The 22,989-nt window shown below is 41.2% G+C and overlaps 1 protein-coding gene across 2 annotated transcripts in view; it reads right to left on the bottom strand.

Annotated features, from left to right (window-relative positions):
* The window catches only part of LOC309710348 (breakpoint cluster region protein-like), an 85,981-nt gene extending 63,182 nt beyond the window's left edge, over positions 1–22,799 (bottom strand). For both annotated transcript variants that reach the window (XM_082539715.1, XM_082539716.1), the window contains exon 1: positions 20,317–22,799. In XM_082539715.1, the coding sequence (XP_082395841.1) occupies positions 20,317–21,940 (1,624 nt within the window). In that variant the 5' untranslated portion in view covers positions 21,941–22,799. The remainder of the gene's footprint in view (positions 1–20,316) is intronic.
* Between the last annotated feature and the right edge of the window lie 190 nt (positions 22,800–22,989).

Genomic DNA, 22,989 nt, shown 5'->3' with positions numbered 1-22,989 from the left:
TAATTGAAGCCATCAATAACTCGGACACACAGGTCCCACTGTGATAATAGGGAGCTGACAACCTGTCTCGGGCCACAAATTCTATTTTACCACACATGTGAATGTGAATACACCCACGCGTACAGACACACACTATTGTGGAGCTCTGCAAAATTTACAGCTTTCTCCATTTTTGTTGCTGTAACACATCCACTGTCATTAGCGGAGGCTCAGTTTAAATCCGCTACAATGCTAACGTAATTTAGCACTGTTGTTAGAAAGTAAACCAACTACAGTGATTTATCATTGTAAAAGGCGTTACACACCGAGCGCGTTACCAAAAAGGCACACAAAATTAAACATTTTCCTGATCCAAATGTTATTGTATATTAACACAGAGCAAGTCAAAAAACTGAAATCGAATGATTCTTTTTGATACACCCTGTATTTTACAATTCCTCAGCTAGCAAGGAGTGCAGAAAGATGAAGACATCCATCTGATCTGACCTGATTTATCTTATTAAATAGTGGAGAATAGTGGAGGAAGATGTTTTTATAATCTGGTAGGGTAGCATTCACAACAGACATTTAATACAGTATCTTTATTAGATTTTTTTTTCTAGGAATTTTATTGTGTTTCTTCCTAATAAATCTGACAAATGTAGTCAGTAGACAGACACAGTGGATTTCTCAACCCTGAAAATGTATAGTTTTAACAGAAAATCCAATACAACAGAGTTTTTTAAACAGATGAGTCAGGCTTTCGCTATTAACAAATAGAAAAAGTCCCACCAATACACTGCAGCAGATGTCACTGAGATCTAAATTAGTACCTGCATTACCCAGATTGTTTCTTTAGCAGCCATATGGGACCGAGGTTTGTTTTATTTGACTCAACAAAAGGTACATGTCTTAAATATGCTATAACAAGCTTTGCCTCCTGAGCAAAATTAATTGTGCTTATGCTGTGTACTAGTCTGAAACGGCTTCACAGCACTTGCTCATGTCATAATCACTCTGCTGGTTGTAGTTCTTTTCCTCGCAGACCTTTTCTTCCTTACTTGTCTGATGAATTTATTTAAAAACCCTTTTTCACCTTCTTTTTCCTCTTTGCAGAGTTGATGTTCCCCACCTTGGCTTGACATTACAGCACCAGATTAAAAATAGAATAATTCTCATTCAAGCAAACAACGAGGACATGACTAAACACACTCACACTTTAATATGCGACGTCCCACCCATGCTGTCCCTTAAAATGTTCCGCCTGAGGTCCATGAATCAGTCTCACATAGGCAAGACGAGTGACATCAGTGTCAAAAAATAGCAGCGCTGCCTGCTGCTGCTTCCATCCAGACCCAAGTACAAATACACCCACATAGCATAAATCCATAATAATGTAACAGTAAATATTAGCCAGACAGTAGTTGTTAGATTTCTCCACAACACAGAAGGTATTTCCAGAATCATTAAATGGGTAGTATACGGTGGGTAGTATACCAGACGTACCCAGTACAGGAAGAGGGATGGTTTGGTCATAATTTCCTGTATGGTATAAAATTTAAATATCAGCATGTCCTTGAACAGACAAATGCACGCTGCGGCTATTCTAAGTGGTTCTTCTCACTCATGGCTCTAATCATTATTTTTTAAAAATCGTATTACAATACAGGAAATCTACTTCTGTCTGTCCATCTGTGGGTTTCTTTGTCCACAAATAACACCTACACGATCAGGGCCTAAGCAACCAAACTTGGCCCCTGAAGGATCTGATCTTTATCAGATACATTGACATCATCATGTTGCCTGGCAACCACCTAACAACATGCTAAAAATGGCACATTTTTATACACCTTTAAACACATTGTCTCTTTTTATTTTGCAACAATAATATTGAATTTGTATCCACGAAAGCTGAGAACCAACTAGTGAAAATGACATTCTCCACTCACAGTTAAAATCTTCCAGCCTCCAGCTCTGCCTCCTACATTTTCATCAGTGCCACTGTCTCCAAACCATACATCATTACAGGTCTTACTACCATCTTGTGTAAACCTTCCCTTTCACTCTTGCTGCTACCCTCCTTCTATTGCAAATTGCCCCCGAAACTCGTCTCCACCCACTCCACCCTACCCACATTCTCTTCATCACCTCTCTTGTGCACCGTTTGTCGCTTTTGATGGTTGACCCAGGTATTTAAACTCATCCACGCTCACCATCTCTGCTCCTTGCATCTTTATTCTGATTTGTATATTAGTTTAATTTGCCGACACCCCAAACAGGACAAACAACACAGTGCATGGGCATTTAAAACTAATGTAAAACTAATGGACCATATATACCATCCTGGCTGTGGTTAAACTGCCTCTTTGTTAGACTTTCACTCCTAGCAGGGCTCAAGCAGCTCATCCACACATAGTAAGAACCAAGAGGCAAAGATAACGTTCTACTTAAGGCTAACAGACGTTTAGATATAGCATCATTTTTATATGCATTAAGTAAAATTGTCTGTTTTCAATGAAAGTAAACAGAAAATGTACTCTGTATCAAATGGCAGACACATACTGTAAGCAACTAGCTGGTGAAAACTGAGCATTAAACAGTTAGTGTCAGATATTTCTGAAAAGAGCTGGTAGAGACTAAAACCAAAGCCATAAATGCCATGAACGATAGGGTGCTTACAAACAAGGTGACCAATCAAATAAGTTATCTGCCAACACATTGATAGGTTCCTTCAGAATCACATCAAAAAGTAAGATAATTAGTCCCCTTGTTCAGAGCTGAGACCCCTTTTTCCTGCATACATGCTTCCGAGTTCTTAGTAGCTACATGTTTCACATAGCATTGAAAAAAGAGATCTAGATAATTAACATTCCAAATGACAATCTATACTTGACATTTCTACCTAAATCTCACCTCGGTTTCCCTTAAAGTGAACTCAAAAATCAATCTGAGCAGTGAAACATCCATTTATGTTTTGCAGAGGGACACAGGGGATATTTGCCTCACTGGCAGATAGCTTCTTTTTCTCAAGAGAACAGGCCTTGTGACTAAAATGGCAACAGAAAGCCTACAGTCAATACCAGTTTATCCACCAGAACAGAATAACCTCCTAAAACCTGGATATACACACTTTCAAATTTAGCCTCAGATGTTCTATAATACATAAGTTGGTACTGCTGCACAGACCTTGTTAACTTTTTTAGAGGGGAACCAAACCATAAAAAAATACAAGTCTAAAAAATATAAATATATTAGATAAATTATCATCTGTGAACTCTGCATTCTCAAACAATGATCTCAAAATGACGGCTGAGGGTTATCACTAAATGATTAAAGTATGTGGGCACCATAACCATATGAGTTAACAGCTCATATCAAGGCTGCTAAGAGATTCATAATGAGAGCACCAGAGACAAACACAAAAAGATGTGGTAATAAAGCTTTGCAAATTCATTACAAACTTCATGTTTAAACCCTTTCCCTTGGCTGGAAAGCAAAAGCAAGCTATTTTCTGATCTCTAACACAGCAAATCAAAAATTAATCGCTTCACTGCTAGCTAATTCACTTACATAAGAGCCTAAGCTGAGAAAGGAATTTCAGAAACACAGCAACAGAGGAAATACAGAGTAGAAAACAGTTTGCTATAAGCCTGTGGATTTCAGCTAAAAAGGTCCAGCACACTTACAGAACATGAAACATAGCTATAATTAGTTTTAAAATGTACTTTGCGTCAGGAGTGGCTTTTTTAAAATATGTATCACTGTAAATTTCTCAGACACCTTGTTAAAAATTTTCCTACAAATCATCTTGAAGTCATAGTCTTTAGCACACAAAAGCAGTTTTGTGGAGATTTAGCAACCATGGTCAACACTCCAAGCAACACAGATGGGATGTAATTCTCTTTCAGTGTTTTTGGAAACTCGCCACTTAAGTTTTATTCGTGACTCGTGACAGACTGTTTTGCACTTCCTCTTTATATGAACGGCTTTTTTCCTTCCCTGTGTGGATCTTAATCCAGTCTTCACAAATAACTGGCAGTCAATGTGATACAGATTCTGTCCTATGACCAGGGCAACTGCCATCGACTGGAGAATGTAGATGCAAGCCTCTGAAGTGCTCCTTCGGTCTCTTCTAAAACATGCTCGCAGTGCATGTTCTACACTTGTTTGTTTGAGACCAACAGCAATTTAAGGGGGCAGTTTGAGACCACAGTGTGTCTGTAATTTACAACATGTAACCAAGGAAACAATGGAGCTGTGAGAGGCATCTGTAAGTGGCAATTACACAATTATCAATCACAAGGCTCCTGTGTTCACCGAGTGAGCGAGACAGGAAGAGATATTTATGGATTCAGCTGTGTATCCAACATAGAGGGTAATGCAACTCTTGGATGGTCACACTGTGGGTAAAACACACACTTAAACAGACAAAGATACACACACACACACACACACACAGATAGAGGTTTGGATCCAAAAACGTGCTTGAGCACTCACCCAAACACACACACACGCTTTCATAACATTAACACATCTGTTTCCCTCACTGGAGCAACGGAGGCCTTGAAGCCAGATGCCACAATGTGTCTGCCAGAGGTGAATCTCTTTCTGTCTGTTCTGTTTTTCACTATAATCATTGCTACCTCGGCAGGCTAAATCAATTCATTAAAGCTCGTTTTTACTGTGTAAAACACTGGAAGTTTCCACAGTGGAGAGAGAACTCATACAATGACAAAAGTGCTGTTGTCAACACATGCCACTTTGGATGTTGCGTAACTGCGTGATTACATTATGTGCTCTGCCGTTATGCTTCATTATATAAACCAAAATGCAGCTACTCTATATGCAAAATACTGCATGTAAGAAGAGGAGCTGACAGGAGTTACAGAGTAACAACGGCAACTTCACAAAACACAAATGCAAATTCCATAAATCCAAAGTTGTGTGCACGTTTGCTTCAGTAAAGTGGCTGCACCTGTATGTCCAGTGCACTCCAGCCGGCTATCTCACTGAAAATGTGAGGTGGTGTAGCTACTGAATGCATCTGTGATGAGCTTGCCAGAGTATCAATGTGCTTTTCTTTGTTTTACACCAAATTAGTTCATATTATTAGATTATGACCGCTAAGAGTGATAAGCATCAGTATCAAAGAACAGTAAGAGCGCTCTGTTACCTATCAGATAATTGGCTTTAATGATAATGGTACTTTTCTGCATTTATGATTCTAATAATTTGACAAGATCCCCAACACCACTGGCTGAAATGTAAATCCAAAACATAACACAGCCTCCACCGTGTTCTACCTGCTCCGTGCATAACAATGACAGTTTGAACAAAAAAAAAAAAAGACTCCATTAGATCTGTTGCCACTGATATTCAGTCCAGCTCTTGTGTAATGTGGCATACCTCAGCCTCTTTTACCCATTTCCCTTCCTGAAGGAAGGCTTCTTTACCACCACACTTCTATTTAGACCATTTCTGATGAGGCTTTGGCAAACAGTAAATGGATCAACCAGTCAGAGGCATCTCTTAAGGCCTGTGTCAAGACTTTCCTGAATATTTTCCTTTTTCTTAAAGCACCACTTTCAAATACTGTTCATCTGCTGTACATAGCTTTTAGGCCTTTCACTTCATTTTTTTTATGCCACGCTTGTTGAAATTATTTTGATTTTATTAAGGACACACTGCACACCGTGTAATGTGACAATGTATTAAAAAAGCAGCCAATGTCCAAATAAAAGGGTGAAGGACCTTCACAAAGCAAGAAAGTTCTTGCTCCTTGGAATAAAACTACCTAAGGAATTAAGGGTAGCTCAAGACTGTATAAAGTACTGCAGATGTAATATCTTTAAGAGACAACTTCAGGAAAGAGAAGCATTGTCAAAATTAAGGATAATTTCAGCCAACACCAGGAAATACACCTAACCACCACCATATCACCTTTCTCAGATGAGGCCATTCATCTTTCAGCCAACTGCTAAAAGATGCACAAAGGTATTCTGATGGGACACTGACTCATTTAAGTAATCAATAGAGTTAAAAATATCTCAAGGCGCGATACATTAGTAATAGAATTATTCTACCTTCCTCTGGTCTGAAGAGCAGACTTTGGGCACCACAGACAGATCATTTCTGTTTTTAATGCAAAGTCACTCTCAAGGCAAAAGCACAAACATTTACACAGTAAATACAGAAACATATTTGCGCTCGCGCATCAACATCAGGGAGTGGCATCGCTCTCTGGATAAATGCACAATACACATGAATAAGAAGTCTTCAGAGAACCAGAAGCATTGGTTCCCCTGAGTGACAGATATATAGTGATATTTACAGATAGTGATATTTACATAAAGTGTGCTTGCATCAGGACAGGCGCCTGGTAAACGCAGTCTTCCTTAAGACACACTCATGACAAAGCCTAAAGAAAGTGGCAGTGTGTGCCTTTAGTAAATAGTGATATAGGTGTGAGGGTTTCTGCTGGGTGTTTATCTTTGCATGTGTTTTTTGGGGGGGTTTTTGAGTTCCTTGGTTCAACTGTGTTCTTTCGCCTTTTCCATCCACTACTACTACCAGTAACACTACTCAAATACTGGACCCAGTGCACATGTGGCATTCTTCTCTCAAACTTAATTTAAAATCTCAAAAATTATGACCACAATAATAATGGTCACGGAGTTAAAAAAAAAACTAAACAAAAACCAAACCAAAAACATTACATTTCAAAAAGAAAGCACGTGAAAGCACATGCACATAGCACTGCTCTTAACTGCATGCTAATTTGTTACTCAGTGCAGTTATAACTATATTTATATACTTTACAATCAGCTGTAGTGCTAAATGTCCAGTTCTGTAACTACAACAGAATTAGCAAGATTTTATCATTTTGTGTTATTAGGGTTTAATAAATCGTTTCCATAACAAATTTTGGAGGAAAGAAATTTTCAAACAAACACAAAAACATTATAATACTTGGTATTTTTAGCTTTACTGGTGTTCAGTCAAAGCTTGTAAAACTTCTGTGTGTCGCATGTTGTTTTTAACATGTTCTGAACTGCAGTTGAAAATACAGAATAAAAAATGGTGAACATGAAAATTCTAACTGTGAAGGAGACTCTGACCCAAACTTGGTGTCACAAAACTATTTTACAAAATAAAACATACATCATATTTATGTAATCTACAAGTCATCACTTCTAATGCTGTCAGAAACTCTCAGAGAGCAGACGATAAGTAAGTATGATGATTGTGCATTTAAAAAGAAGGTCAATGCTTTTTAAAATCAGCTACTTCATTTTCAATCCCTGGGATGGGCTAGCTTCCACTCCTCTTGTCTTATGATAGCTTGGAAAGACTTCATCCTCCCTGCAACCTTAAACAGGATAAGTGGTTAAGAAAATTGACAAATGGATGGCTAATTCATTTTTCTAGTTAAAAGGACAAATATTCTCTGGTTTCACCTTCTCAGTGTGATGACTCACTTCCTTTATCTTTCACTTTAAACACTTACTTAAAATCTTCGGCTTGTGGCGTGCCGGTTTGCAAACCGAACACATCACTGCAGCGTGTTAAGACAATTTTTTTTCACAATTCTATAAAAGTATGTTTGTTTTATTTCTGTGAATTAGAATAGGCGGACATACTAGGTTGAGTACTGGGTGGGTGGAGATGAGTAATATGACACCCTGTGTTACAATAGTCAGTTTCTAGTTTTTCAGCAAAGGGGCCCCAACCATCAATAATGGATGAAAAGAGAGTGGTGCATGCATGCAAGCAAACACACCCTTTTGTCAAAAGTCAAGAGTGGGATTATTGGATATGCAGCTATAAATGTGAACAACACAGATCTGTATAGTGCACAGAGATGGTTAGAAAGGTTTACTTTAAGAAGCGTCTACAACCAACTCACATAAACACTGTACAAATTCAGCAAGCCACAGTATGTCAGTGCTACAGATGCTGCTGAGAAAAGACTTCTTGAGTAGTCACTACGAGCCAGTCACAGCCACTTTACTCTGAGTATTCGTGGGTCTATAAAGTGGGCCAGATGAGAAAGAGCTGCGATGAAAATGACACAGTGTGGTATGTAAAACTGGAGCACTCGGAGAGAGAAAAGGAAACAAAGAGAAAGAAAGAAAGACCCAAGACATGATAAAGAATGGCAGGGGGGAAAAAAGCTAAACACACAACAGGGTTTAGCTTTGACCATGTGGACTCCATGTGGACATAACAGAGGAAGCTCAGAATCCCACAACAAAGCAGCGCATGCAGAATAGCTTCATAATCCATTCCTCCTGCATCCAAATTCAGTTTCTGTAAACCATCAGTAAGATCAATGTCAGATAAGCTATTTGGCAAGTTTGCTCTGCTTAACCTGACATTTTAGAGAGGTCTTTTTAATTTCCTGGTTTTGTTTTTTAGATGTACTTATGTTTGATTCAAATTGGCTCCTTGACTTTTATAGTAAGTGGGACAAGGTATCAGCCCAGTGCAAACATCACACGCCTTCACTGTGACTTTGTTTTCTTGCCATCAGGATTATTTGCACAAGGTTTCTGTTGAAGACTTAAAGATATCACGCATTACGACTGAAGTGCTGTGAGGGAAATTACCCAGACTTGTCGTAGAGCTATGTACAGGTAAAACAGAAAAAGCTGGACAGTTGGACTTCTTATATCCACATATACAAAGTCTTGGATTGGATTGTGTTGCCTGTCAGAAAAAAATAAGACTAACATTGGATTGGAGCAGAAATGTAGAAAAGAAAAAATGCTGATGCAGATAAAAGGTTTTTAAAATTTGAACAATTAATAAGAGATTTTTGAAGACACACTTCACATTCTAACCTGCTCAGGATAACACTCAGATTTCTCTTACTTGCTGTTATGGGACACTTTTGAAAACATCATGTTTGCACTTCGAGGTAACAAATTAAAATTGTAAAAACAGCATTTGCCACTATCCGTAGTTATGTGTTCTGTATTCTTGCAGACAAGTGCCGTCTCCCCACAGCTGAAAATCAGCTGTCATGGCCAAATTGGGCTTAAAAATCAGCATTTGTACTGTCTAGTGCGCTCCAGGCTGAACAGCACTGAATGAGAGAGGCAGCCGGAGAGAGCAAAATGGTCAGGGGGATGGATAAAGGGATATTGAGTGACATAAAAGAGATTTCACAGAAGGAAAGATGTTACCGAAGGGCATTCAGGGAAGAGATGGATGAAGGGGAGGGGGATCGCAACATGAAATCTGATCTTCCCCAGGAGCCTACAGTTATCCAGTCCCTCTGCAACTAGCAGCTCAACGAATAACAGACAATAAAGGGAGCTAGAGTGAGAGACAGCATAATGGGATTTCAAACATCTCTTCACATCTGCCGAAAGGTTGCTTTTTGACATTTAACACATGTCTGTTAAACTGGGCAGATCCTCATCCTCTCAAAACTGACAAAGTCACATTGCAGTCAGTTTCACATATATTTTGCTCTTTGTGCCTAATAAAGTGTCTCTGAAGATGTGGACATTATCCTAAGTTTTAATTTTTCTTTGTCCTAAAATGACACTGAAATGCATAAAAACTGGAGAAATACAGTAATGCACAAGAGTATCAGGTATGAACAGCTTTATTCCTGACACAGCCTGAACTCTTTTAGGCAAACCTAATTTCTTTAACGAGTCTTCAGGAATAATTCTCAGTGCATCCTGAAGGACATTCAAAGCTCTGCATTAGAAGTGCATTTGGGGTCATTACACTACTGAAAAATGAAGCCACTGTCAATCAGATGCTTTCCAGATGGTATTCCATGACGGATGAAAATCGGACAGTACACTTCTGCATTTATAATTCTATATTCTTGACAAGATCCCCAACACCGCTGGCTGAAATGAAACTCAAATCATGACAGAGCCTCCACAAGGTTTTACAGATGGTTTGACCAAAAAATTTCAAATTTGGATTCATCACTCCATAAGACCTGGTGCCACTGATTTTCAGTCCAGTTTTTATTTAATCTGGGACACCTCAGCTTTTCCTCCCCGTTTCCTGTTACTTGGATCAATGGCTTCTTGATAGCCACACTTCCACTGAGACCATTTCTGATGAGGCTTTGGTGAACAGTAGACAAATCAACTGAAAGACCAGAGGCATCTCTCGGGTTTATCCATTTTTGTCCATTTTTTGAGGACATGCTACACATTTGCCAAGATATACCAAGTTTTCAGCTGATTCTTTTTAGGAAATCACCTTGTTGGGGAAAATGCTATTTTATGTCTGTGAAACTGTGTGGCTTTGGTATTTTTTTATTACACTCCTCTAAGGAAATAAGAACAAATTTAGTTTTTATAACAAAATGCATAAAGATACAAAATAAAATTGGTTCTTTGGTTGCCTGCTATGTTTTAAACACAATGCTGGTTCATGCCTTGAGTTAATTGTCTTTTTTATGCTGGAATGACTCACAGGTCCTTGTTAAGTGGCTTAGTAAACAAAAAACTGGCCAGATTCATGGACTAGACTGAAAATGAGAGAAAAAGCAACCAAAGTCCAAAAGGAACCTTTGAAAGAACTGCAGTCAAATCCTTTGCCACTGCCTATACCCAGATACCTTTTTTAAATAGATCTCTAAAACACAACTTGTCTTCATAAATACTTTCCCTTTCACTCTGACAGTTAAAAAAAAAAGGATGGACTGAAAAATGTGGTTAAGTCATTTCTGCTCGTTCGCTCTGGTCTGTAAACATCTGGGTCAGGAGTCCAACTCGAATCAGTTTGATAAGGTGGTATTTTTAGTTTTAATCTCTCCACCTCCTACTTTCACAGAACGTTGGCACCACAAAATAGAGCCTCGCTGATATAATCATCTGATATGCTGCTTAATACACACCAGCATGACATCCTTGTTACAGGACATGATGCTGGTAAAAATGTGTTTGCTTTATTTACAAAGGTTTGTCATAGTTTCTGGAGTTTCCGGTTTTTTTTAGTTTTTTCTTAGTAACTACATTTTGTTATAATCCTGCTGTGTGCTGACATTCAATGAAGCATTTGTATAAGTAATACTAGCCAGAATATCCACACAGGAATATTTTAATCATTAAATCTAAAAAATAAAAAATAAAATGCATACACACACCTACACCTTGCCTGGCCAGTACTTTACAACAACTATTGACTAAACAAACTCGTCTTGCTACTTAGGTTAAACACAGTCTTATAGAGCCTAAGAGAAGGGGGGAAAAAACAAAACAGACACACAAGTACATGCATACACACAAAGAAACAGAGCGAGCCAGCTGACAGGTTCAAAGTATGCAGAAAGCCCGCAGTGTAACAGGACAAGCAGAGGGAATGGCTGGCTGTAATGAGCTCTTTGTTTTCTTTTATGTGTCATTCCAACCGAGGGCTGGGGGTTGGGTTTGGATCAATTGTTCCAATTTGGAATCATTTCAGACTGACAAAAACACCTGGACTGACTTGTATGTTCAAGCATTTCTATCAGAGGACAATGTGGAACTCTTGAGAAAGTAGGATACTGGATTTTATTCAGCACAGTTTACCAGTAGACTGCCTATAGCCTACTGGTATAGTCCATAGTCCCTGCTCATAGTCTACTTCTTTATGTCATTGAAGATAACCAATATTGCTCAAACACTGTACACGAACTGCTATTGTGAAAGAAGAAACAGCGCTCTATGAGTGAGCTTTGTACAGAGCACAGAGCAGTCAGCCTTATCTACTAAAAGCCATCCTGGTGAGCTCATTCTGTCAATTTTAGCAGTATGCATCTGCCTCAGCTGTAAGATGGTATATAGATGGCAATTGGCTTCAAATAGAAAGAAATTAGAAGCAGCACTTTATATGGTGCTCAGATGAAGTGAATGAGGCAGGCAAGGAAAAGGCAAATGGGAAAAGGCCGGGGGTGATGAGATAAAGAGGATGAATAAAGTGCAAGAGAAGACCTTTAGGGAAACAGGCGCATGATGTCATTTGTTGCTCATTTTCTTTTTTCAGGTTATTCTTACATGTTGTGAATGTCAATGAGGCTCGAAGCCTGTTTTGTCAGATTTCATACTGAATTGAGATTAAATGCAGCTGAAAACAAACCGAGCAACACGTCTGCTGTGAGATAATGATGTCTTCCTCCATGCGTGTTTGATAGAAGCACAGTCTGAGGGAAAACATGGGAATGTGGAGGGGAAGACGGCTCTTAATCATCTGCAGCCACAGAAAGCTTGGAATGCCTGAAGAGTTTCCTCTCTCCGTTTCACCCTTTAAGATTCACAATTTCAAAATTTTCATGAATTTTTAGACTTTTCTGCACCTTCTCTCCCATATGGAAAAGATATATATTAATCTTATAAAGTTTGTATCTGTCTCGTGTCGAACTTGTATGAAAAGCATACAAGAGTGAAAACAGACACAAGATCCCTTGAAAAATTATATAAATGAAACTTGTATGTTTTGGATACTTCCTAAAACAATATATGAAAGTAATAAGAAAGTGGCCACTTTCATGAGTAAATCATATAAGCCTTATATGATTCACTATATGAAGCAAGCCAAATCTGATGCAAGTCTTTTATAAGTTTTCTCTATTTCTTTTCCATATGGGCTGTTTCTTTTGCTGAATCCGAGGTAACATCAAGAACCAACCACATGTAATAGTTCACTCTGAAAACAACATGTCCTTCACTTTTTTCTTTTTGCAATATTAGACAAAAGACAGCATGATATTGAGGGCATTCAGGGAGCCGAGGACAGGGGATATTACAACCTATTTAGAGCTTAACCCTCTTTAGTTCTGATGGAGGACTGTGGTTAACACTATGAATGTAACTAAAGCCATTTTCTGAAGAACTATAAGCCTTTAAGGGTATAGCTGCAGGAGGTGGTAGGAGTGCATCTTACACTGGTACACTGAAAAAAAAAAACTCCACATACACACAGTGCATGTATGGAAACATAGCTGGAGGAAAAGTCAGATGCAGGTGCACGGGAAGAGTTTTTTTCTGCTTTGTAACAAGAACGCCTGCTGCTAACAGCTGGCACTGATTGTGTTGTTTTACAGAGATTTCGTCAGGTAAACCCCTATTGAACAATTACACACAGAGGCCTCACTGTGAGGGGTGTCCTGACTTTGATGTCTCTCTGCTTTTCCCCTTGCTTGGTGGAAAACCAGGAAGAATAAAGACAGAGAAGTGAAGTGCCACTAAAGGGTTCCAAGCAAAGGAAACCAGAAGCAGATGTTTTAATGAAGCATTGCTGGAAAGAACAAAACAAAGACAGTATAAGAAATGGCAAAGAAGGGAAAATGGTCATATAAATGTATTAAATCTGTAACCACTGTAGTTCAGGGGTAACCGATCTAAAAATCTTGGGCTAAAGCCCACCAATAACACACGATTCACTGTGGGACGTTTCTGTATGACTTTTAAACGTGAATACATGTCAATCCTAAGTGTAGCATATAGGACATGATGCATTGGTGCTGTAATGCTTTAATATGAGCTGTGTTAAGTGAGGAAAAGTAAAAATGTTAGGCAATTTTTAATACCCTGACTGAAGAGTGGCGATTAAGGCTTACAGATTTCAATCACTAGAGAGGTTTCTGTTGCTCTTTAAGCAACACTGTTTGGCTTCCAGTTATTACATGTGCGTGAAAATGCATCACAGCACTATAGGCTTATCTGCCTCACATTGTTAATAAAGCAGCTCTCACTGAGATCAAAATGTGGCTTTATATTGGTCACAGTGTCAAACTATCTCCTGGAAGTAGACACGGCATATGAGGCCTCACTCACACAGGTCTAAAGTCCTGCCAGCGACCATCTGGCAGCCACCGGCTAAAAGAGAAAAATGTGTATGCTCTGACCGGTTATGAGTGGTTGTTGGAGGAAGTCAGCAGCCAATCGTGTGAAATTGGTTACAAAGAAGTTTACATTGCCGAATTATTTTCACCTGACAAGAGACAGCAAGCTAGACCCCTCTGCTTAGTTCACATAAGCTTTCTCTCAGGAAATCATATGTATTAATACTATGTCACTGTAAATTTGTGTTTGCGTTTCCATGTCTTACAAACATGATGGTCACTGTTTCACTTCACATGTTTTTAGTTATTTAGTAATTTTCTTATTCTCTAAACTGAGATATTTAATTATATAGCGAGCTCTGTGACTAGTAACACAACCTTGACATAAATAGGTGGCATGCTCCTTTATGTCTAGACAAAAGTAAATGAGTGTAAACAAATCAGTACGGAGCCTTGTGGTCTCAACCACCTTAACCTGGCCCCTTAGAGACCTGGCTGTGATTAATAACCCATGCAGCTAACCGAAGATATGCAAAACACCAGAAAACACACAACAGCATGCACTTATACTGCAAGTACAAAGCTCTGTGGTAAGTGGTGAGCTGTGCACGCTAACTAGTACAGTTTCCATGCAGTGTGGCCAATCAAAATTATAACCTGAGTGACTGGGACAGCACGGGCTGTGTTAGGGGAAGCCAAGATGGCCACTGTTCAAAAGTAAGGGGAGTTTTTAAAAAAAATAAAGGGGGGGGGGGGTCAAGTCACCAAAGTTTATGACAGGGATTTTCCAAGTGCCGTCAGCGGCCGAGAAAAGATTGTGGCTGGATGCTTGACATAGGAAATACACAAGCAAATACAAAAAGAAGAATTAAGTGAAGCAGGGAAAAGTAATTACCCTGTGGAGGGATATGAGTGTGTGCTGTTTATGTGTGTTTGACTTTGCATGTCTGTCTGCAGTTTTCAGTTATGATCATCCAATCTGCTTCCCTTCACCCTAAGGTTGGTTTGAATGTCCAAAACTGTCCCCAAGCCTGCAAAACATGGACAGCGGACACACACACACACACGAGTGCACACGGACACACACAACCTCAAACAACAATACACACAGGAGGCTCCAGGCTCACAAACCAAGCCAGGCAGTTTGACTTTCTTTGGGGAGATGCTGGACTTGCTCCACCCTGCTGTCCAGTGCCAACCAAGCAATTCTAGGCCAGCCTCTGTGCCAGACTGGACTCTTACATCAGAAACACAGCAATGCAACATCATCACTGAACACTACAAGGAAACTCTACCTCTATCCGCATTATATATTTGAATGCATATGAATCAATTAGCGGTGATCTGTGGCATGCATGCGGTGGTTTGGGGACATATTTTGGTAAGAATTTGTGGTGTAAAGTTATTTTGTATACAGAATATTGTTTGGATCTGGTGGGGTTTTTTATGTAATCTCTTAAAAGCTGTAATTTATATTGGTTAAGATGTTACTGGAAGCTTTTATTTCTGTAAGCACCTCATAACAAAAAAAGGGATAAATTTTTATGTCCACTGTGGCACAAATAAAATATCATTTGTAATATGAAAGTTGTTTCAACAATCTACATACCTACATATCTTTGCGCATCAGTAAATACTTATTATTTGGCTTTTGGGGTTTTTTTCTAGCAAAGAAGATTTCTTCTTCCAAAACTGATCTCGCCAAGGGAACAAAGGGTGCAGCCAGGCCTTTCATTGGCCTGGTGCAGCCAGGCCAATGAAAGGCTGAGTTGAGCACCCAGCTGGCAAGAAAGGCAGATTGGCTTCCCCTCCTTCAGCCTCCAACCTCTTCTCCTTATCCTCTCATACTTCTTTCCACTACTCCTTCAACCACTCAAGGCCTGACTGTAAGCCTGCAGCCTGCTTTCACTCCCCAGTTCACTCAACTACACATGCTAAATGCATCTTTTTTATAGTCACTGCCATCCCCGTGTGAAAAAGGGGGTCATTGTGCTACACAAGGATACTATAAAACATTCCTTTCCATTTTCTCTCCCCCTTCTGTACATATGTGAAATACATGCTGAATCATATGATGCAAAACATACAGCCCCTCTCAGATCCTCTCTGGCTTCCCTCTCACAATGCTCACTCCACTGATCACTAGTTTGTTACAGTATTTAAAGATGCTGAGCAATATTTGCGACAGCCAAACAGGCAACACACTTAACTCTGATTTCACGGGGAGGATCTTGTGTGTATGCATTTCACATTATGGTGTTTCAGGTGACAAATATATTAGAATTATATCCAGAAATGCACGCAGACAGACACTGATGACATAATCAGATTTTTTGCCCTCAGGAATGGTTTTTCTATATGACTGTTTTTTTGTCTTCTCCTACACATGTTTTAATACGTATTTGCAATGACAAAAGTTTTGCTATTACATTGGTGCTCAAACTTGCTAATACTCAGTTATTCAAGTGCATTTGATTAGCAGCATCTTGTTGTCATTTACCCTCTTAATTCCTCTGGATTCCAAAGGGTGCGTTTAGTTTTTCACAGGACTGCACAGAGTCAAAGGAAAACTTTTTTCACATGACTGTATATCTACCACAGGTTTCTTAATACGACTGGTTGCCTGTGTAAAATTTAGCACCATCCTAATGCAGATTTTAAAAAAGGTATTAACCTATTCATTTCTATAATAGAGAGTTTAAGAAATGCAATTACTTTAAAATGGTTAGTTTGTGATAATCCCTGCACATAAAGCATGCAGTACTTATAAATAGGACAGATACAGTGGGTGAAGTTTTCTTAGGTTTGTCCTTTGCTATCCCTGCTATCCCACACGGATCTCTTGACCCAACATCAGGCATTCTCACTTTCTTCCCAGTAACGATCACTAGAGTTCGTCAGCGGTTCTGAACCAGGATAGGTAGTCCCTGAATGTGGGTTGTTGTGGGTTCAGGAAAGATTACTGGAAAGATTTTTCTGGTAACAGGTTGTTGTGTTGTTGCATTCCCGCACCTTATCAAGTTAGCACGTCAACTGAGCTTGTGTTTATATAGCCATTTGCTGGCTGTCAAAGTTGAGCATTAGTAGTTATGGCAACCACTGGATCTGTCCAGGGAACACTGGTGGCAGCAAAGTAAGGGACATCATAACCTGGACTTGCCAAAATGTTTGTGGGTTGATGAACTCGGTGAAAACCCTCCATCCCCTTTGCATCGCATGTATGGGCGTCAAACATGCACAAGCGTTGCTGGCAAACACCAACTTCTGAAAACAATGCTATACAGGTAGAATCCCTGAGCAGCGTTTGCAAGTGTTGGTGATCTCAAAGATTGATCCCCACTATTTTGACACCAAGGCAAAACCCAGCAATAAACCCAGCTAGCACTTGCATGGGCAAATGTAAGAAAATCCTGCCTGGTATAGCGCAAGGGGCAATTTTAAAGTGGTGATGGGGGACTCCGTATTCTTGAAATGATTTATCTCAGACAGACATGGTGGTAGCGGCGCTTCCGTGACTGGTCATGCCAGAAGGCGCTTCCCCCATAGTGATATATCTCACTCAGTTTTCAGAGAACCTGGGTTACGCTAGAAACAAAACATTTCGTCAGACTTTCCTTCAGATTAATTCATGGAAACAATGTATGAAGACACTAACCATTTTTTGGGCAGCACAAGAATCATTGCACTTTCTCTAATGAACTGACCTCTAAAAACTTTGAGTGGGTGAGATGTGTGGGTGGGGCTGGGCTGGGGAGCAAAACCTGAGTAGGGACACTTTCCTGCTACCGCTAAAAAATGTGAGTTTTATCAGTTAATCCCCATCAGTAGGTTTACCATACATAAACCAAATGACCTCCAAGAGTCCCCATATTTTTGTGTAGCTTTTTTTCATTTTTACTGTATTAAATTCGATTTTCTGTACTCGCTGTAAAAACAAATTAGAAAACTCAAAGTCAAAATGTAAAAGAAATGTGTCAGTCTAAGTCAGGATGAATGATTAAATGTTTGAGGGTATACTGCTGAGCTCATATTTGTTCAATCAAGTTCAAAAATGAAAAGCAGCCGAAGGGGTGGGGGGGAGGGGTAACCTGCCAATCTTCCCTGCTTTTGCCATTATCTTTCACTCGGTCATATCCTCAAAAGATCTGGTTGTTATATTTGTGAGAAGAGAAGAGAAGAGAAGAGAAGAGAAGAGAAGAGAAGAGAAGAGAAGAGAAGACAATGACCTGGCCAGTCGGCATTATCTCACAATACAACAATGGATCAAATAGTGGACGTTTACACCTACTTCTAAAAGCACTCCAACTTTAAGGTATAAGAGTGGGCATCAAGCATGTCTCTCTTTGTGTGCGAGCCTGGGTGTGTGTTTCTGTTACACAACGGGAGAGTTCTTCCCATCTGTGCCTCTTTCCAGCCCCCGCATCCCTGACCAATGAAGCGAGAAACGACAGCTCTGCCTTGCACTCTGCCTCCCTCAGTCTTCCTCACAACACCATCCCGCTCTTCATTATAATCAGCCGGCCACTAAAAACACATTCACTTCCTTTACTATCCCTTTACCTGCCTGTCAAAAAAAACAAAAACAAAACATACACACTAAGGGCCCAAACATGATGCAACATTCACTGTTATCAACATCATATGTATCTGCCCTCAGCTTAAACCCCAACTAGAAAACAAGACATCCCCGCAGGGTGTCTAACCATCATTTTTTATCTTTTGCTCAAATTCCAGATTATCCCACTAAATGTATCACCCCCATCCTGCATTTCCATCCCTGCTTTTCCGGCTCGCCTAATTTCCCGCAGGGCTCATTGTTGTGGAAAAGATGCTAAAACAAAGAGGGCAGACAGTGGAGTGATAATCCTAAACATACCAGCTGGAGATAACATAGCCATTTGCTGTGGACTAGCTATCTGGGTTTTGCTGCTAAATGAAAACATCTTAACATCTTAATTGCTAGAGCCAATAGCTTAGCATTGCTCTAAACTGCTACTTGCTATTTTAAAACAAAAAGTATTTTCCTTTCACTACAAGTATTTCTGGCGTGGTTGTTGAAACAGGATGCAATCACGCACCTTGACGATCGCATCCGGCCTGGAAAAGCATTTTAGCTGATCCCACCAGGACCACTGTGTCAGTGGTTCAATTCAAATAAATGAATTATAGATGCAAAGAGGCCTGTTCAACATTCAGGATATTAAGACAAATAGCAGTACTGGTATACACACAATAATGCTTTCGAGAATGAAGGTAGACAGAAATGTTACTTAGATTAGCTACATTTTTGCGTACTTGTACAGCTGTTAACACTGTTCCTAAACTTTCCTTGCTTTCACACTTTCTCTTTAACTTTCAATTCTTCTGGTCCCCCTGTATAATACTGCTTGTGTTTCTTTCCCTTTTTACCATCTATCAGACTACCTCCTCCTGTCTTTCCAGTTCATCCTGGCACTGGAGCACGTGTGTGATGCCAGCATCCTGCTGCCTGTCTGGTCAAGCAGGATGCCAGTCCTAAATCTGTTACAAGTGAGTGCTAAAACACTCCTCACTTCCATTGCAGAAAACCAGTGAGACAACACTCCAAAATGAGCGGACGTGCAGCTAACCACACCTTGGTAAACAACAATCTATATCTGAAAAATATACATATATATCAAATATTTGAACTACCCAAGCAGTGTTTGGCTTTTCCTTCTTGTGACCTGGCCCAGCCTCTGAAATGGAAACTTTACTGCGCAATTACAGTAAACTGTGCCCTCCTAATGTGCTTTTCCTCAAAGCAACACACTTCACTCCTGCTGGGCTTCAGCATGACAGCTCAGTAAGCCAGTACCCATGATTTCAGCTCCAGGCTGCACATCTCTCTGCTAGCGGTTTCTATTACAGGTGCCATAGCTGGAAGGCTGCACTTTAGCTGTTAGGTATATGGCAGATAATTGTAGATAATTGTTTGGAAAGATAAGACTGGATTTCTTTTGTTCTGCCGGTGAAGAGTTTCAGGCTGTGGTTCAGGGACAGTTTTCGAAATTCTGAAAGAAAGAAAGACAGGCAGGAAGACAGACAGTTGTTCGAATTCCATACTAACAGCCGCAAGAGTTATCTGGGAAAGGCTAGACCTGCCGTTTCAACGCAGACTGACCACATTTACTGTTCACCCAGCCGACACACATTCCAGAAATAAGCAGAGGTGGATCTTTCATCTTTCTCCCACGCAAGGCTGTCCAGAGGACACACAGTCCAGAGTGTTTGCATGCACGCACAAAATTGTGCTAACAGTATCTCTCACGAAAACGTTTGGCTGCTTTGTGGCTTGAAGAGGAAATACAAATTACATGAAGAAGGGTCTAAAAATGCATAAGAAAAATGAAAACATACCAACATAATTCCAGCATGACTAAATAATACTCATTCACTCAAGCTTTCACTCTTTTCCCCCCTCCCTCCTCACAGAAAGATGTCCTACAATGTCCTTCGCCCTCCAGCCCACCTGACCTCTAACAAAACATATATTACAGACAGCAGCCACCACTCACCTATGTGATCTCCATGGAAACTGTTGTCATGGGATGTTCTACAGTGAGGCATGAGGTCATGATGGGCAGCAGGTGGCCAGATTTGACCAGTCTTGCGAACACTCACAATAGTAGCCTCAGACATGACCACATGGCCTCCCTGCTGCCGGTGGTGACGCTTCTGGGACTGTGGCGTTGGAGGGCTGCTGCTGTCGAAGGAGTGCTGAGAGTTCTGGGAGTTCTGAGAGGGTGAACGGCTCTTCTCTCTAAAGGGACGGCGGAAAGCAGTGGTAGGGCTGGGGGAGACGTGGCTGGACTGACCTGAGGAGAAGTCCTCCTCACTGGATGTCAGGTTCTCGTTGGAGCTGCAGTCCGGTGTATAACCGCCACCTCCACCTACATCCTCAAAGCTACCTGGGGAATAGGAGCGACGAGGCCAGGTCAGAAGGTGATCATCACATCCACCATGTTCTCTCATTGTGACTCCACTGCTGCTACTTCCACCACCCCCTCGTCCATCTCCACTGCCACCTTCACCCATCATCACCCCACCAACATAGACGCTGGAGTAGGCTTGGAACTCAGAGGGCTGCCAAGGAGGGGGAGGTGGTTTTCCCCCATTGGCCCTTCCTGAATGCCGTTGATTGGGTTCCCCATCTTCATACTCTGCATCATAACCACAGGTGCTTTCAGTGGACCTTCCTCGATAGACTGGCCTGGCACGGAGCTCCCCTGCCACCGTAGCCAGATTACCTGGAAGGGAGTGAAGGGATCTCTTTCGCTCCATCTGCATGGCCTGGCTGCCTAGTGAGCTGATCTTGTCAGAGACGTCACGGTCATTGACCCTGACTAAACCCCTGTCATGGTGGAACTCCATGTTGGTATATAGCGGTGGTGGTGGCAGCGGCTGCTTCTCCTGGCCCTTAGCTACATCACCTGCTAAGTGCGAGTTCGCCCGTTTGATCCTCTCAAAGTTGGATCTAAGAGCTGCCACACCAAGTCCCATTCCAAGCTTGTCCTTGGGGTCAGTGGGAAGGTCCTTGTCAGGGGGTGGAAGGGTGGGCCTGCGGGGTGACACAGTAACACCACCTCTCTGCTTTGATGGCGACAGGCCATCGAGGTTGTCGCAGGAAGTTGACTCTGCTTGCTGAGGTACATCAAAGGCTGACTCCAGGCCATCACCGTGGGAGGCTGACTTCCTGGCAGGTGGAGGTCTGGGTTTGGACCTGCCAGATCCATCTCCTAGAGGCTGAAAACGGCTCCTATCCCCACTACCACCACCACCACCACCATATCCTCCACCACCTCCTCCTATGCCAACTACACCAGTCTCCTGCATGTGTGGCTGCTGGGATTGGATTTCAGCACCCTGTGTGGCTGCAGGGTCCATCCCCTCATTCAAAGGTGTCTTTCTGAAGCCCCACCGCTGTTTGTCATAGCTCTTTCTCTCTTTGGCCAGGAGGGTCTGGAGGTAGATCATGCGGAAGCGCTCCTTGTTCACCTCCTGCTCCAGGCGTCTAATGGATGCTTTGCACTTTTCCAGCTCCTGCTCGATGCCCCCGACAGACCGCAGCTCCATCTTGGGGGGCTCTGACTCTGGGAACTGCGCCTTCCACGCCTCAATGAATCCCACCGGCTCCACCATATTATGTGGAGATTTTTAGGGTGGGGGGGTTGTGACCAGCTCTGGTTCACAAACAGAGGGCGGGGGGTGATGTCAAGTGTGCACTGTTTTACCCTCCTTTGTTTTTATTCCGATCACCACAGATTCCTTATCGACAACAATGGCCACTTCCAGTAGCAGTGACAATGGTTAAAGGTAACCCGTTCACAAGCACACAGTCTAATTGCACACACTTGTCTTAGGTTGCGCAGTCGCAACAATACATCCCATTCTGAACAAGAGAAACCGGCTGTTCAGTTACAGAAAAACTAGGGAATGTGCGAGATATAGAGATGAATAAAAATCTGTAATCGAGTTCATAATTCTTGTGCATTATTCCAGAAAAGGCCACTTTTGAATCGTTTTTTCTCCCCTAAATCAGCGTCGAAACAATGACAGTATGTCTTCGCTGGGTGACACTGGTGGTCTGTTTCCCACGGAGAAAAAAAAAAGAAAGAAAGTGTTTTAATCCTGCTTGGTTTACTCACTCGCTGTCTGTGTTTACCATCCCAGGTTTGTGCGCGGTTCATTCACTCTTGCCCATTCATATGGCTGTAATCCCAGGTGCTGCTGCTGGTCCTGACCAAGCGCCTTTGTACCATCAGCGCTGAAGGAGAATGGATAAAAAGCGCAAAATGCAAGCCACGACAACATCTGTTTAATAGGGGAAGGGATCAAGCGGTGGATCCGGTATTAATTATATTGCTCGTTTCGTTATCCCATTTTTCCACAGCACCTATGTGGTATTTTTTTATCAGTTCCCTTCCAGATTTATCCCGTTTCTTCGGCCGTGAAAGTGCCGCTGTGCGCGCTCCCATCTCAGGCCAGTAGCACTGGAGGGCTGCAAGAATGGGAGGGACCAGAGCCACAGTGAGTCTGCTGGTTAAAGAGACAGAGCTGGGGTACACATATTTGGTTTTCATTGAGCTTTAATTGTCTTTTAAATAAAATGTATCCGTCCAAGCAAGTTCAAATACACTACTGTAGTTTGTCATAAATTAATGGCTCTTAGTAAAATCTGAACTCATATC

The sequence above is a fragment of the Aulonocara stuartgranti genome (assembly GCF_965226115.1).
Source record: "Aulonocara stuartgranti genome assembly, chromosome: 7".
Taxonomy (NCBI): Eukaryota; Metazoa; Chordata; class Actinopteri; order Cichliformes; family Cichlidae; genus Aulonocara; species Aulonocara stuartgranti.
This window is presented reverse-complemented; position numbering and strand designations above follow the sequence as displayed.